Raw genomic sequence first — 16163 nt, forward strand, 5'->3', positions numbered from 1 at the left:
TAATAAAAAAGAATAGTCAGAAATGGAATAGAAAGTTTGAAACTTCTTAATCTCCCATTCAATCTTCTCTATTATAAAAGCTCTTCTTTGTGGTGATAATACCAAAATATCAAGTTGGCTCAACCGTCTTTATTTTGATTCTTACGGGCCTCTTGAATCTTCTCTTTACCTATTTCTTTTTATTTAAATTTAATTTGTTTTTGTCTCTAATTAAGGCTTTTTCCTTTCTTTATTAGTGATTTAATAGGAATTCTCTTGTTAAGACCCTATGAATTGATTAAAACCTCAGATTCATACTCGAACCACGACGATTTAATAAAAAATCCTAAGCTAACCCAAGGATTCTCTGAGTAAGAACCCTCGGTTGATCTTGGTTGATCACGTATTTCATGAATTAGATAAAATGACTAAAAAAAAAAGAAAGATTTTTCTTTTTTCAAACAGGTTGCATTTTTTTTGCCGCCGGATACGAGGTCAAATATTCAGTATGAATCATAGTTCAACTATTTCTTAATCTAGTTCGTGTTCCAGATATTTGAACAAATATCCGACGAAGTAGAACCATCTTTATCAAGGTGACAGATCTAGCCTCTGTACTATCAATAGAATCAATTATAACAAGTCACACACTCATATTCCGGAAATACAGAAAGAAATAAATTCCACGATCGAACTACCAAAATAGAATAAGCCCTTAAATTGAGTTCTAACTTATTTATTTTTTATTCAAAAAGCTAGGACTTTGTTATTCTTATAGATTTAATTCATTGAAATTCCATCCAATAAAACGGAAGAATTATAAATCTCCAAAATAATAGATAGAAATACCGCAAATAGAGCCATTGCGACACCCATCAATGGAGTCGTTCCCCACCCGGGAGCTACTTTACCATATTCCGAATTCAATGGTTTTAATAAACTCCCTACAGTAGTTCGTCTTGGACCCGATCTAGAACTGTTCTCAACAGTTTGTGTAGCCATAAATCCTATTCTATTCATTGAGATCTGTTGACTTTGTATACGATTCCGTTGTAAATAAACGATCTTATGATAGATACGTTGGGGTCTTGAAATTATATAATCATAATGGAAACAGCAACCCTAGTCGCCATTTTTATATCTGGTTTACTTGTAAGTTTTACCGGGTACGCCTTATATACCGCTTTTGGGCAACCTTCTCAACAACTAAGAGATCCATTCGAGGAACACGGGGACTAGTTGAAGTAATGAGCCTCCCAGCATTGGGAGGCTCATTACTTCAATTGAGATAATGAAAAATCATTTTACCTTTTTAGTTGGAACTTTAGGTGTTTCTCGAAAAAAAATAGCGAAAAAAATGATCCCTAGAGTCGAGACTAAAAGGAATGTATAAACCAATGCTTCCATAAATTTGATCGTGGTTTACAATTATAGCTTTCCTACTTGTTCGTTTTTTTTTTTTTCATTTTATTTTTGGGAATCATCTTGAAAGAGCAAAAAAAAAAGCGGTGATTCAAATTCACTCCGGTACTCTATGTAAAATCCCCCCTAAAATAGAGGGGAAAAATGCCAAAGCGGTCTTGTATCAGACTGCCTGTCTTCTTGTAGTTGGATCCCCAAGTTTTTGGAATGCTCCAAACTCTACTTGAGCATCCAAATCTGGGTCAATGCCGGCAAAAACATCTCTGAACAAGGTTCTAGCACCATGCCAAATGTGTCCGAAGAAGAAGAGCAAAGCAAACGAAGCATGCCCAAAAGTAAACCAACCCCTTGGACTGCTACGAAAAACACCATCGGATTTCAAAGTTGCGCGATCTAATTCAAAAATTTCACCCAATTGAGCACGTCTAGCATATTTTTTCACAGTAGCAGGATCACTATAACTGACTCCATTAAGTTCGCCGCCATAAAACTCAACGGTTACACCTACTTGTTCAACACTATACTTGGATTCTGCCCTTCGAAAAGGTACATCCGCTCTAACAATCCCGTCGCCGTCTACCAAAACGACTGGAAATGTTTCAAAAAAAGTGGGCATACGACGTACAAAAAGCTCACGCCCTTCTTTATCTCTAAAGATAGGATGTCCTAACCATCCTACCGCTATTCCATCTCCGTTATCCATTGAGCCTGCCCTAAATAATCCTCCTTTTGCCGGATTATTGCCGATATAATCATAAAAAGCTAATTTTTCAGGAATTTTAGACCAGACTTCTGATAAACTTTGATTTTCGGCTAGCCCGGCGCTAACTCTTCGATATATCTCTTGCTGGAAATAACCCTGATCCCATTGATAACGAGTGGGACCAAACAATTCGATGGGAGTAGTTGCTGAACCATACCACATAGTTCCAGCAACAACAAAAGCTGCAAAAAAGACAGCCGCGATACTACTGGAGAGTACAGTTTCAATATTTCCCATACGTAACCCTTTGTATAGACGTTGTGGCGGTCGAACGCTAAGATGGAATAGACCCGCTAATATGCCCAGTGTACCTGCTGCAATATGATGAGAAGCTATTCCTCCCGGAACAAAAGGATCAAAACCTTCCACGCCCCAGGACGGATTTACAGGCTGTACTCTTCCCGTCAGTCCATAAGGATCGGACACCCATATTCCAGGGCCGTACAGACCTGTTACATGAAATGCACCAAAACCAAAGCAAGCCACCCCGGAGAGAAATAAATGAATTCCAAAGATCTTGGGCAAATCCAAAGAGGGTTTTCCTGTACGTTCATCAGAAAATATTTCTAGATCCCAATAGACCCAATGCCAGATAGCTGCCAAAAAGCATAAGCCAGAAAACACAATATGTGCCCCAGCTACACCTTCGTAACTCCAAATCCCCGGATTCGTTACAGTTCCGCCTATGATACTCCAACTGTCGCAGCCCGCCCTAACTAAGGATAGTTAAGCCGAGTGATCTACGACTAGGGATGGGGTTAAAGAGTAAGGGGAAGAAAGGGGCGTCATTTGGAACTGTAAATCTTACTCAACTTAAGAAAACTCGTCGTATTTACTCATTAATACACATTTAAGCAGTCTATGAAAGACAACATAAAAACTTAATAAATATCATTAATCAAGTTATACATCATATGAAACCATTCTTTTAAGACTCAAAGTATGACATAACATACTATAACATCAACAACATCTTGCAGCGGAAAGTAGCTAGACATATGTATGAAGACATATTCTAGACAGGTTAACTATTTATTAACAACCCTGGAGACTCCGCTCATTGCAGCACCATCACCACATCAGCTCAACCTGCACATTTAGAAAACATATGCAGGGCTGAGTACAAAAGCACTCAGTGAACACATGCCAAACATCTCATTCTTATAAAGCTATAAATATTGTCATTGCCATTTCATATGCATAATACAAGGAATTTGTTTGAAAGCCCTGTATTAGCTAAACTCATTTTCATTTCCTCAAAGTTGTCTGCGCAGACTTTTCTCATCAGGTAAGTATCATATCTGTTATAACATCAAGTACTGAGAGGGAGGCCTCCCTCTGCAGCACTGTGATCGGCCAACCCGCTCGATGACTCACGACCACCTCAGTGTACACAAATCCTTACCAGTATCTACACTAGCATAGGACCGAATTCTTCATCTCAAGCAGATAGATAACATACCAAAACATCAAAAATTTGGCAATGCAATAACTTCAATATAACATCCTTCGTATAATAATTCCCTTCATGTCATTTCATAAAGAACCATTCATCATTTGATCATTTTCATAAAATCGAAACTTAACAATTATATCATATCATTCATTTCATTTCATATAAGAGGCCTGTATGCAGGGGATCTCTATATACGTGTTTAAGAAAGCCCACCTCGTTGTGTCTCTGTATCAATGAGTAACGTCACTCTCTCCCTCAAGTCGTTACTTCCCAAAAGGACCTTCATCGTTATGAAGAATCAGTGAGAAGTTATTAAAGAAAACTCGATTAATAATCTAATCTCTTTTATGAAACATTAGTATCTCTAATGTTCATCTCTCTTTTGACTATGCTCAAATCCTAATTTCACTAGGAAATTATAATGATTATTTGATGATATATCAAAGTATTCACTAAAAATTTCGGCATGACCTATTCATACATAACGTCAGCCACGAGATTTCAACGCGTGAATCTCACTACGTGAACTCGTCTCTCAACTCAAAACTTAACATCTTGACATCTCTTCAACGCAAACCAACAATTCAAAATCATCAAAACTCTTTATCAGTCAACTATCATTTATACTCGAAACCAATTGTTCGAGTGTCAGATACCAACATTTATGTGCGTTAAACATAACTCTCACACTCACTCCATTTAGACATATAATCGACAACAAACTCAAATAATAAATCATATCTTAACAATTTAACATGCTCATAATTCTCAATTAAATCTTCAACATAGTAATAAAATACTAAATTCCAACTTTAAGTAATTAACATGCTTCTCTAACTTATTTATCTCATTTAAACTAATAAATCTAATCCATGCTAATTTCTCATACTTAGCCATTTTATATGCATTCCTCATGCAACTCAAAAACCTCGATAACTTACTAATCATGCTCATCTCATAAATACTCAAATAATTCATAAAGTCTTACTAACATTGCATTAACTCATATGCACTGCTAGTTCACTTACATGACTTCACATACGCCACATATCTCAACTTAAAATCGAGCATCGCTCGTCTCTGGCCTTATGACTCACGGCCTTCATCAAATTTGAACCTCGGTGTTCAAATTAATCTAAGTAAATTATACGTGCAATATTTAATAAATATAAACACATATATAAACTCAAATCATTCAAATAAAAATCAAATATTCACATCCGGGCATCAAACCATTCGGTCCTCATGCTTCTCGTTTCTAACCTTCCTCGAAAATTCCCAATTTAATCTAGCATGCTCATGTGATATCGTAGAACACATATATGCAATAATATTAATCATGCAACGTCCTAAACTTCACGAATTTAAATAATCATATTCTAAAAACTTATACAATTTTCGTGCTTGGAAAAATACAAATTTAATATATATCGATTCTAGCATACCCCTAAGCACAAATATCAAGTCAAAACGATCAAACAAAAATCGAAAGACGAGCTAATATGTGAAAAACGGGGCTGCCCTCATGGGTTTCATAGCTACGGTTCGTTCCGTTCTTACTCCCTTCATTAAACATGCTCAACATCTACCCAAGAACAACATACTAAAATTTCACGACGATCCGACGTCGTTTCAAAATAAAGTCGAGAATCGACGTTTTTCGACGTCGACGAAAATCGAAAAGAAAACCATCAAAACGTAGGTAGAGATGTTACCTACGTGAATCTATGATCAAAAAGGTGCTCGGCGCTCGTCTCCTCGCTCAAAACGGAGCTCAAAAGCTTGAGCTCAAGCTAAAAATGAAAATGGCGTGAGTGGTGTGTGTTTTAGGTGTTGTGTGTGTGAGTTTGTGTGTTGTGCGTGAGTGTTTGGCTGTAGCAGCCATAAGTTAGTGAGGGGAAAGGTGTTGGGCGGTTGGGGGGTGGTTAAGGGTAGGTTAGATATTTAGTCGTTAAATATCTCGTCTCGTCTCGTTTTAACGACTAACTACCATACTCTTCGTTACTCGCCCTCTCAACCTCTACTCACTTTCATTGCACTCGTAATTCTATATAAATATAGAAAATACAAGCTCGTTCTCGAAATTCTGATAAACGAGCTCGGTTCGTTTATCGAGAAATCCCGGTTTACTATTCACTCGTCGTCCAAAAATAAAAACTTTCATTATTGGACTCGTATCGAAAAACTAAGAATATTTCTCGACGACGTGCACGTAAGATTTTGAAAGTCAACAAAAGACGAAATAGCCGTATTTTACTATTCATCGTCAAAAAGTCAAAAATTTCAAAAACGTCTTAACGGACTCAGATTTCACTTCCGAGTTCACCGTTCTCATTCAAATAATTATCTAGAATTATTCAAATACTCAAACTCAAATACGGATATAAAATCCCACATCATCCTCACATCATCAAAAGAACATCTCAACATCTTTAAAATATAACAACAAAACTTCATATAACTCTTCATCTCTTTACAAAGTAAATCAAACAAGGGATCTAAACCTTAATTACTCAAAATCAAGCAATTAAACACGTCATCAAAAGTCCGGGTATTACATACCCTCCCCCTTAAAATAAATTTCGTCCCGAAATTTGTACCTTCTGTAAATGTTTCGGGTACTTCTCTCACATCTTATCATCAAGCTCTCTTTCCACTTCTTTCTAATTATAACGTCTCCACTGGACTTTAACCAGTGCAATCGACTTATTTCTCAATTGTCGAATCTTATGATTTAGCATCATCTGAGGTCTCTCTCTCTTCATAACTCAAGTCAATTTCTAAGATCATTTCTTCTTAGTAAACCACATGGTTTGGGTTGAAAATATATCCTCTCAATTGTGACACGTGAAACACGTTATGCACATTTCCAAAGCTAGGTGGCAAAGCCAACTTGTACGCTATTGGACCTATCTTTTGCAATATCTCGTAAGGACTTATAACCCTGGGTCTAAGCTGTCCTTTAACTCCAAATCTATTCATCCCCTTTGAGGGTGAAACCTTCAAGAAAACTTCGTCTCCTATCTAGAAACTTTGTCTCACATCTTATAGGCAAACTCAATTAGTGGCAACACATTCTCCCGATGTACTCCTCTATCAAGGATAGTAGTTCTTATCATATCTTCTATCGTCTGCTATGCTAAAATTCATCCTTGTACCCAACTCTTTCTGTAACTCATCCAAAAACGTGATGTAATATTTTTTTTTTTGAATCTCTCTCTGAGGTGATCTACACCGGTACTCAATGCAATCTTATAATCTCACGAACGTACAATTGTGCTAACTTATCTGGTCCATACGCGATTAGGATCGGAATGAAATGTGCAGATTTTGTTAGTCGATCTACAATCACCCAAATTGCTGTATTTCCTCTTTGACTTTTGGGTAAAGCTGTCACAAAATCCATTGCTATGTGATCCCATTCCCACTCGGGAATCTCCAACGGTTTTAACTTCCCATAGGGTCGTTGGTGTAATGCTTTCACTTGCTGACAAGCTAAGCATCGCTCTACAAACGAAGCTATGTCTTGTTTCATTCCGTCCCACAAAAATCTCTTTTTCACAACCTGATACATCTTTGTGCCTCCTGGGTGGGCGGTGTAAGGCGTGTCATGAGCCTCACTCATGATCGTATTCTTAAGTTCATCATCGCGGGGAATGCATATTCTCCCCTCAAATAAGATAGCATTGTTTGATGCTTTTTTTTTTGTAACTCTTGAGATCTCCTGCTCTTATCTTTTCTCGTAACTTGTTCATTGTCTCATCTTTCCTTGTGCTTCAATCACCATTTTCCTCAAACTAGGCATCGTCGCAACAATACTCGCTATCGTCCCTGGTGGTTTTATCATCTCTATCCTCATCTTGTCAAAGTCCTTTATAAGCTCATCCTTTCTCGTGAGAAGACATCCTAACTTGACGAGACCTTTCGGCTCAATGCATCGGCTACTACCTTGGCCTTGCGAGGGTGATAATTAATGTCGCAGTTAACATCCTTTACTAATTCGAGCCATCTCCTTTGCCTCATGTTAATATCCTTATGCTCGAAAAAGTATTTCAAAGTTTTGTGGTCCGTGAAAATCTCACATCTAACTCCGTAGAGATGATGTCTCCAAATTTTCAGGGCATGCACAACTGCTGCAAGCTCTAAATCATGCGTTGGATAATTTATCTCGTGGGGTCTAAGTTATCGTGATGCATAGGCTATAACTCTTTCTTCTTGCATCAAAACACATCCTTGTCCATTCTTTGCCGCATCTGTGTAGATGGTATACTCTTTATTCATTTTCGGGACTATCGGCATTGGTGCGGTAGTCAATTTCCGTTAAGCTCTTAAAAACTCTCTTCACACTCCTCTTTCCAATTGTACTTAGCTTCTTTTCTAAGTAATTATGTCATCGGTCTTGCTATCGTGAAAAATCCTTCAATAAACCTCTGATAGTATCCTGCTAAGCCTAAAAAGCTGCGAATCTCGTTAGGCGTAGTTGGTGATCTCCACTCATGTACAGCTTGTACCTTGGCGGGGTCAACTTTAATTCCTTCGGGTGATACAATATATCCTAGAAAAGTTACTTCGTTCAACCAAAACTCGCACTTGGTGAATTTGGCAAAAAGCTTCTCAACTCTTAACGTTTCCAACATCGTTCTCAAATGTTTTGGCGCCCCTGCTCATTCTTCGAATAGATGAGAATATCATCTATGAAAACTAGGACAAATTTATCCAGTTATTGATGAAAACTCGATTCATGTGATCCATGAAAACTACTGGTGCCTTCGTCAAACCGAATGGCATAACTATGAACTCATAGTGCTCATACCTCATTTGAAAGCTGTCTTAGGTATATCCTTCTGTCAATATTTCAACTGGTGGTAATCTGATCTCAAGTCAACTTTTAAGAAAAAAGCTCGCTCCTCTTAATTGATCTAACAAGTCATCTATCCCTCGGTAAAGCATATTTGTTCTTGAGTGTCAATTTATTCAGTTCTCGATAATCTATGCACATTCTCAACGTGTCATCCTTCTTTTTGACAAAAAGTACTGGTGCTCCCCACGGGGATACACTAGGTCAAATAAAACCTAACTCGAGCAATTCTTGCAGCTGAATCTTCAGCTTTTGTAGCTCCTTAGGCGCCATTCTATAGGGTGCCTTCGACACTAGTGCTGATCCAGGTTCTAGGTCGATAGTGAACTCCAACTGTCTTGTTGGTGGCAATCCTGGTAAGACCTCGGGAAATACATCTCTATATTCCCTTACCACTGCTACATCCTCAAAGTTTTTTTTTACTTGATTCTCCTTCATCATTCAAGTAAACTAGGTAAGCTTGTGCTCCTTTCTTCTTTACCAATTTCGACGCCTGAAGTGCCGAAATGATTGGAACTCTCTTCTTTCTATCAATGCCGTGAAAACATGTATGTTCCTTCCCAGGTGGTTGGAAAGTTATCAGTCTCTTCTTACAATCAATCGGGCCAAAGTTCTCTGCTAACCATTCCATCCTTAGAATAATGTCTACGTTCCACATAGGCATTAAGTGCAAGGTTCTTGCTCTCATCTTTAGTGATCCTAACTCAAGCTCTAAGTTAGAAATCATGTGAGAAACTGTAGTAGCTCTTCCTACAGGAGTGATTACTCTCAACTCGGGACTAGCTTGTTTTGGTTCGAGTTTGAAGGTAACATGCTTCAACCAATTAAAGAATGCGAGGGCTCCTGTATTAAACAAGATTCTAACTGGTGCATCCAATAACCTGCCCATACTACCTTAAAGTCCTGCCTTAAATCGGCACATAAAACTCAGACATCTCTTCATCAGTATCCATCTTCTGATGAGCAAATCGTGATAGCTCACAGAATTCTCGATTATACTCTACAACCGATTTCTTTCCTTGCATCAAACTTCGATAATCAGCCTCTCGCTGCTTACTGTACTCCTCGGTACATACTTCTCAAGAGTAGTCTTCAATTGTTCTCAAGTATAGTCTACCAGTTGCTCAGGTGTTAAAGTCCTCTGACGTGCCTCTCACTAGTCTTATACATCAAAAGAATCTAATAGGATAACTCAAAAGTTGTTAGGGTCCAACCCTAGAACGACATCAAAACAAATTGTTCAAGAGACTCAAATGAATGACCAGAGGGTAGAATGAAGTAACTACCAGGTCGAACAAAAATGACCTAGAGTAAGAACCCATCTGGCTTTTCAACCGAAAGTTGAAACACGTGGGTTTATAAACCCAAAACACGTCTACTGAGATTTAGATCATGCGGACTGGCCAGGTCCAACATAATCACTCCCCAGTCACACGGGATATACTATCCCGAACTTGGAAGTTCTGTATCTTCTAAACCCTCAACATACTATACATAACAAAACTTAAGTTCGCACCAGCAAGCTAAAAGCTCAAACTTAGGGTCCTATGTTCTAGACTCTTGTTCCGAATGTTCAATATTTTTCGAATCTCCTCTCATGTTGCGGTGGTGGTGGCGGAGTATTGTCTCTCACCTATCCTCCACGCCACACTCTTGATGAAATCTTTAAGGCATTTTGTAATCACAAAAAGGAAAAACTCAACTCAACCAACACTCTAAGCGTCATCGAAACTCAAGTTCAACTCACTAACTTAAACTCTAAGGAAACCCTCACGGTCACCTTAACATTCATTTGTAAGGCAGTAAGCACTCACGAAATGTTAACAAAAAGACCACTCTGGTCAACCCAATATATCCATCAGTAGAATGCCTCTTTTAGAGGACTTACATAAATGGGTCATATAAACCCTACGAAAACCATAGTATCTATCGTGATGTACCTTCTAAGCCGACACCATTAATAGTACTATGTCTCGGTCTGGACCTCCTACGGTAATTTCCACCAGTTAACTCATCTAGTTGCTACTTTAGCACACTAGGAACATCCATCTATCTAACATCAGTAGGGTACTATATTCGCATGCTCATCTATCATTATGTCAAAAGCTCAAGTACCAGTATCTCCTAAGTAAGTTATATACATCGTAATGTAATTGAAACTAATCAAAAACGAGGGTGTACCGCTCATACTCTCAAGATCATCCTTAGCTCTAGCCTACATCGGCTTCTCTTCTCATTTTCATCAACTCTAGCCCTCCTCGGCTACTTCTCATTCTCATTATCGTTTATCATTTTATCATCTTTGGTAACTGATACTCAAGAATCGACTCGATATCTACTACACTCTTCTGGAGTCCCTGGTAGAAAACAGGCATCCGGTCAATATAATCGCATAGAAAATCTGGGTATCTGTAACAAATCCCATCTCTTGTGGGTCCAGCGCTCAAAACGACACGTCCCATCATATTGAGAGGATTTCTTCCTTGCTCAATCCTACCACTCGATTGGTAGCACGGGGACTAGGTACACAATGCCATCCAGTCTAGTAACAACCATAAGGCGTTCATCCTTTCATAGTCTATGAACATGTGTTTGAAAATCTGCTAGGGTATCTCTGTACCACATACTGTATGCCTCGTCCTCGTATCCGATCTTCCCTGAGTTCGATCTCACAGCAGTCCACTTTCGTGCAATGCCAACAGTCCTGGCCAACCTATAAGGAGAACTTAAAGGTGACTCTAGGAACTAACTCTACTTAGCTCCAGCAACAGAAATAAACAAAACATAACTTAGCAAAACTCCTACTAAGTAGTACTGTTTTCTTAAAACTCAAGCTCAAAACATCTAAATTCTCATCTCGTCCCATCTTTACATAGTAGGTAACCTCTCTAAACAATGATATTAGATCCCTTAATCTAAATCATCGCGACTCAGTAAGACAACTCAAACAATTCTCTCTCAAAGCCATCTCCAAAGACTATGGCTCATAATACCTTCTCAAGTACCATTCAGGTTGCGTGAGCAAAACTCGCGTTACAAAACATCTCAAACATATCGTACAATATCTCATTGCAGCATGCTAATAACTCATCATTAATCATGCTATTATACTCAAGCTCATAACTCAAACTCATAACTCATACCAACAAGTACTTAAAGCAATTGCTAATTCTCTCAAGCTTTAGCTCTAAGTTCTCATTTCATCCTTCTACTTAGTAGAAAATCTCTCTTAACAATGACATTAGATTCCTTCATCTAAATCATCGTGACTTATCACAACTGCTCAAACAATTCTCATCACAAAACATCTCAAATACATCACATCATAACTCATAATTATGCATCCTCAATCATATAACATCATATGATATAAACTCTCTCATGATTCATCATATAACATCAACATCATACTCTTACAACATAATAACTCATTATTAATCATGTTGTCATCCTCAAACTCAAACTATGCATCTTCAAAGTGTAACATCATAACTCATCATATAACCTCAACATCATGGTCTTCAAAATTTAACGTCAAATAAACTTTGAAATTTTACATACCTCGTTGAGCCTGGTGTGATGGTGCGCTGAGCTCACGGTTGTTAATAACTATTAGCCTAGTAACTCATTCTAGACTACACTCAAGACTTCTAATTCAGAGCTTTCCTTCGCTCTGATACCACTCTGTCACAGCCCGCCCTAACTAAGGATAGTTAAGCCGAGTGATCTACGACTAGGGATGGGGTTAAAGAGTAAGGGGAAGAAAGGGGCGTCATTTGGAACTGTAAATCTTACTCAACTTAAGAAAACTCGTCGTATTTACTCATTAATACACATTTAAGCAGTCTATGAAAGACAACATAAAAACTTAATAAATATCATTAATCAAGTTATACATCATATGAAACCATTCTTTTAAGACTCAAAGTATGACATAACATACTATAACATCAACAACATCTTGCAGCGGAAAGTAGCTAGACATATGTATGAAGACATATTCTAGACAGGTTAACTATTTATTAACAACCCTGGAGACTCCGCTCATTGCAGCACCATCACCACATCAGCTCAACCTGCACATTTAGAAAACATATGCAGGGCTGAGTACAAAAGCACTCAGTGAACACATGCCAAACATCTCATTCTTATAAAGCTATAAATATTGTCATTGCCATTTCATATGCATAATACAAGGAATTTGTTTGAAAGCCCTGTATTAGCTAAACTCATTTTCATTTCCTCAAAGTTGTCTGCGCGGACTTTTCTCATCAGGTAAGTATCATATCTGTTATAACATCAAGTACTGAGAGGGAGGCCTCCCTCTGCAGCACTGTGATCGGCCAACCCGCTCGATGACTCACGACCACCTCAGTGTACACAAATCCTTACTAGTATCTACACTAGCATAGGACCGAATTCTTCATCTCAAGCAGATAGATAACGTACCAAAACATCAAAAATTTGGCAATGCAATAACATCAATATAACATCCTTCGTATAATAATTCCCTTCATTTCATTTCATAAAGAACCATTCATCATTTGATCATTTTCATAAAATCGAAACTTAACAATTATATCATATCATTCATTTCATTTCATATAAGAGGCCTGTATGCAGGGGATCTCTATATACGTGTTTAAGAAAGCCCACCTCGTTGTGTCTCTGTATCAATGAGTAACGTCACTCTCTCCCTCAAGTCGTTACTTCCCAAAAGGACCTTCATCGTTATGAAGAATCAGTGAGAAGTTATTAAAGAAAACTCGATTAATAATCTAATCTCTTTTATGAAACATTAGTATCTCTAATGTTCATCTCTCTTTTGACTATGCTCAAATCCTAATTTCACTAAGAAATTATAATGATTATTTGATGATATATCAAAGTATTCACTAAAAATTTCGGCATGACCTATTCATACATAACGTCAGCCACGAGATTTCAACGCGTGAATCTCACTACGTGAACTCGTCTCTCAACTCAAAACTTAACATCTTGACATCTCTTCAACGCAAACCAACAATTCAAAATCATCAAAACTCTTTATCAGTCAACTATCATTTATACTCGAAACCAATTGTTCGAGTGTCAGATACCAACATTTATGTGCGTTAAACATAACTCTCACACTCACTCCATTTAGACATATAATCGACAACAAACTCAAATAATAAATCATATCTTAACAATTTAACATACTCATAATTCTCAATTAAATCTTCAACATAGTAATAAAATACTAAATTCCAACTTTAAGTAATTAACATGCTTCTCTAACTTATTTATCTCATTTAAACTAATAAATCTAATCCATGCTAATTTCTCATACTTAGCCATTTTATATGCATTCCTCATGCAACTCAAAAACCTCGATAACTTACTAATCATGCTCATCTCATAAATACTCAAATAATTCATAAAGTCTTACTAACATTGCATTAACTCATATGCATTGCTAGTTCACTTACATGACTTCACATACGCCACATATCTCAACTTAAAATCGAGCATCGCTCGTCTCTGGCCTTATGACTCACGGCCTTCATCAAATTTGAACCTCGGTGTTCAAATTAATCTAAGTAAATTATACGTGCAATATTTAATAGATATAAACACATATATAAACTCAAATCATTCAAATAAAAATCAAATATTCACATCCGGGCATCAAACCATTCGGTCCTCATGCTTCTCGTTTCTAACCTTCCTCGAAAATTCCCAATTTAATCTAGCATGCTCATGTGATATCGTAGAACACATATATGCAATAATATTCATCATGCAACGTCCCAAACTTCACGAATTTAAATAATCATATTCTAAAAACTTATACAATTTTCGTGCTTGGAAAAATACAAATTTAATATATATCGATTCTAGCATACCCCTAAGCACAAATATCAAGTCAAAACGATCAAACAAAAATCGAAAGACGAGCTAATATGTGAAAAACGGGGCTGCCCTCATGGGTTTCATAGCTACGGTCCGTTCCGTTCTTACTCCCTTCATTAAACATGCTCAACATCTACCCAAGAACAACATACTAAAATTTCACGACGATCCGACGTCGTTTCAAAATAAAGTCGAGAATCGACGTTTTTCGACGTCGATGAAAATCGAAAAGAAAACCATCAAAACGTAGGTAGAGATGTTACCTACGTGAATCTATGATCAAAAAGGTGCTCGGCGCTCGTCTCCTCGCTCAAAACGGAGCTCAAAAGCTTGAGCTCAAGCTAAAAATGAAAATGGCGTGAGTGGTGTGTGTTTTAGGTGTTGTGTGTGTGAGTTTGTGTGTTGTGCGTGAGTGTTTGGCTGTAGCAGCCATAAGTTAGTGAGGGGAAAGGTGTTGGGCGGTTGGGGGGTGGTTAAGGGTAGGTTAGATATTTAGTCGTTAAATATCTCGTCTCGTCTCGTTTTAACGACTAACTACCATACTCTTCGTTACTCGCCCTCTCAACCTCTACTCACTTTCATTACACTCGTAATTCTATATAAATATAGAAAATACAAGCTCGTTCTCGAAATTCTGATAAACGAGCTCGGTTCGTTTATCGAGAAATCCCGGTTTACTATTCACTCGTCGTCCAAAAATAAAAACTTTCATTATTGGACTCGTATCGAAAAACTAAGAATATTTCTCGACGACGTGCACGTAAGATTTTGAAAGTCGACAAAAAGACGAAATAGCCGTATTTTACTATTCATCGTCAAAAAGTCAAAAATTTCAAAAACGTCTTAACGGACTCAGATTTCACTTCCGAGTTCACCGTTCTCATTCAAATAATTATCTAGAATTATTCAAATACTCAAACTCAAATACGGATATAAAATCCCACATCATCCTCACATCATCAAAAGAACATCTCAACATCTTTAAAATATAACAACAAAACTTCATATAACTCTTCATCTCTTTACAAAGTAAATCAAACAAGGGATCTAAACCCTAATTACTCAAAATCAAGCAATTAAACACGTCATCAAAAGTCCGGGTATTACACCAACCCCCCCCACGAATTGGTTATTCCTAAACGAGTCATGAAGGGTATAACGAACATACCCTGTCTCCACATCGGATCAAGAATAGGGTCAGAAGGATCAAAAACTGCTAATTCATACAAAGCCATCGAGCCCGCCCAACCAGCAACCAGAGTTGTATGCATTATATGAACGGAAAGCAACCGGCCGGAATCATTCAATACAAACCCATGGAAAATACCCCTTTATCGAAGAAAAATAGACACTACGTAACTTTATTGCATTGGAAAGGTTATACTATGACTATCCTATAGACTTCCCCTGTTCAGTAGATTACTTCCTAACAAGGGTTAGGATTCTATATTCTATTCGTAATAATGGAAGAATTCGGTTCGTAAGAACAAAGAGAAGCAGATTTATTCTATACTCGATAAGTACCAATATGCAATGGTGGATTGATACCATTTTCTATGAGTAAATGTGTCCATCCTTCATTTATCATTAGAAGGATCTATTCGTAAAAATGTTCCTTTATTTATTTTGTATTTCTTTCTAAATTTTTCTAATCTAGGGATAAAATAAATATGATAAAGTCAATATTATAAAGACAATAAAACCATATTGTTACGTTTCCACATCAAAGTGAAATATAGTATTTAATTCCTTTTTTCTTTCAATCCATGCCTATTGGTGTTCCAAAAGTA

General features: G+C 37.4%; 1 protein-coding gene across 1 annotated transcript; it reads right to left on the bottom strand.

Moving 5' to 3' along the window:
• Nucleotides 1-128: 128 nt before the first annotated feature.
• Nucleotides 129-15684, bottom strand: LOC130996819 (photosystem II CP47 reaction center protein). Its single transcript, XM_057922098.1, has 2 exons — nucleotides 15487-15684; nucleotides 129-2861 (listed from the first exon to the last, which is right to left on the bottom strand). Exons 1-2 carry the CDS (start codon nucleotides 15642-15644, stop codon nucleotides 1565-1567), a joined length of 1455 nt encoding a protein of 484 aa, XP_057778081.1. The 5' UTR covers nucleotides 15645-15684; the 3' UTR covers nucleotides 129-1564.
• Between the last annotated feature and the right edge of the window lie 479 nt (nucleotides 15685-16163).

Source organism: Salvia miltiorrhiza, chromosome 8 (assembly GCF_028751815.1).
Source record: "Salvia miltiorrhiza cultivar Shanhuang (shh) chromosome 8, IMPLAD_Smil_shh, whole genome shotgun sequence".
Taxonomy (NCBI): Eukaryota; Viridiplantae; Streptophyta; class Magnoliopsida; order Lamiales; family Lamiaceae; genus Salvia; species Salvia miltiorrhiza.

What these genes read in the sequence shown, in the direction of transcription:
- LOC130996819 (XM_057922098.1), bottom strand. Translation starts at nt 15,644, where the DNA reads ATGCATACAACTCTGGTTGCTGGTTGGGCGGGCTCGATGGCTTTGTAT. An exon ending in ATAACCAATTCGTGGGGGGG is followed by an intron (nt 2,862 to 15,486) that starts GTTGGTGTAATA and finishes GGGCTGCGACAG; the next exon opens with TTGGAGTATCATAGGCGGAA.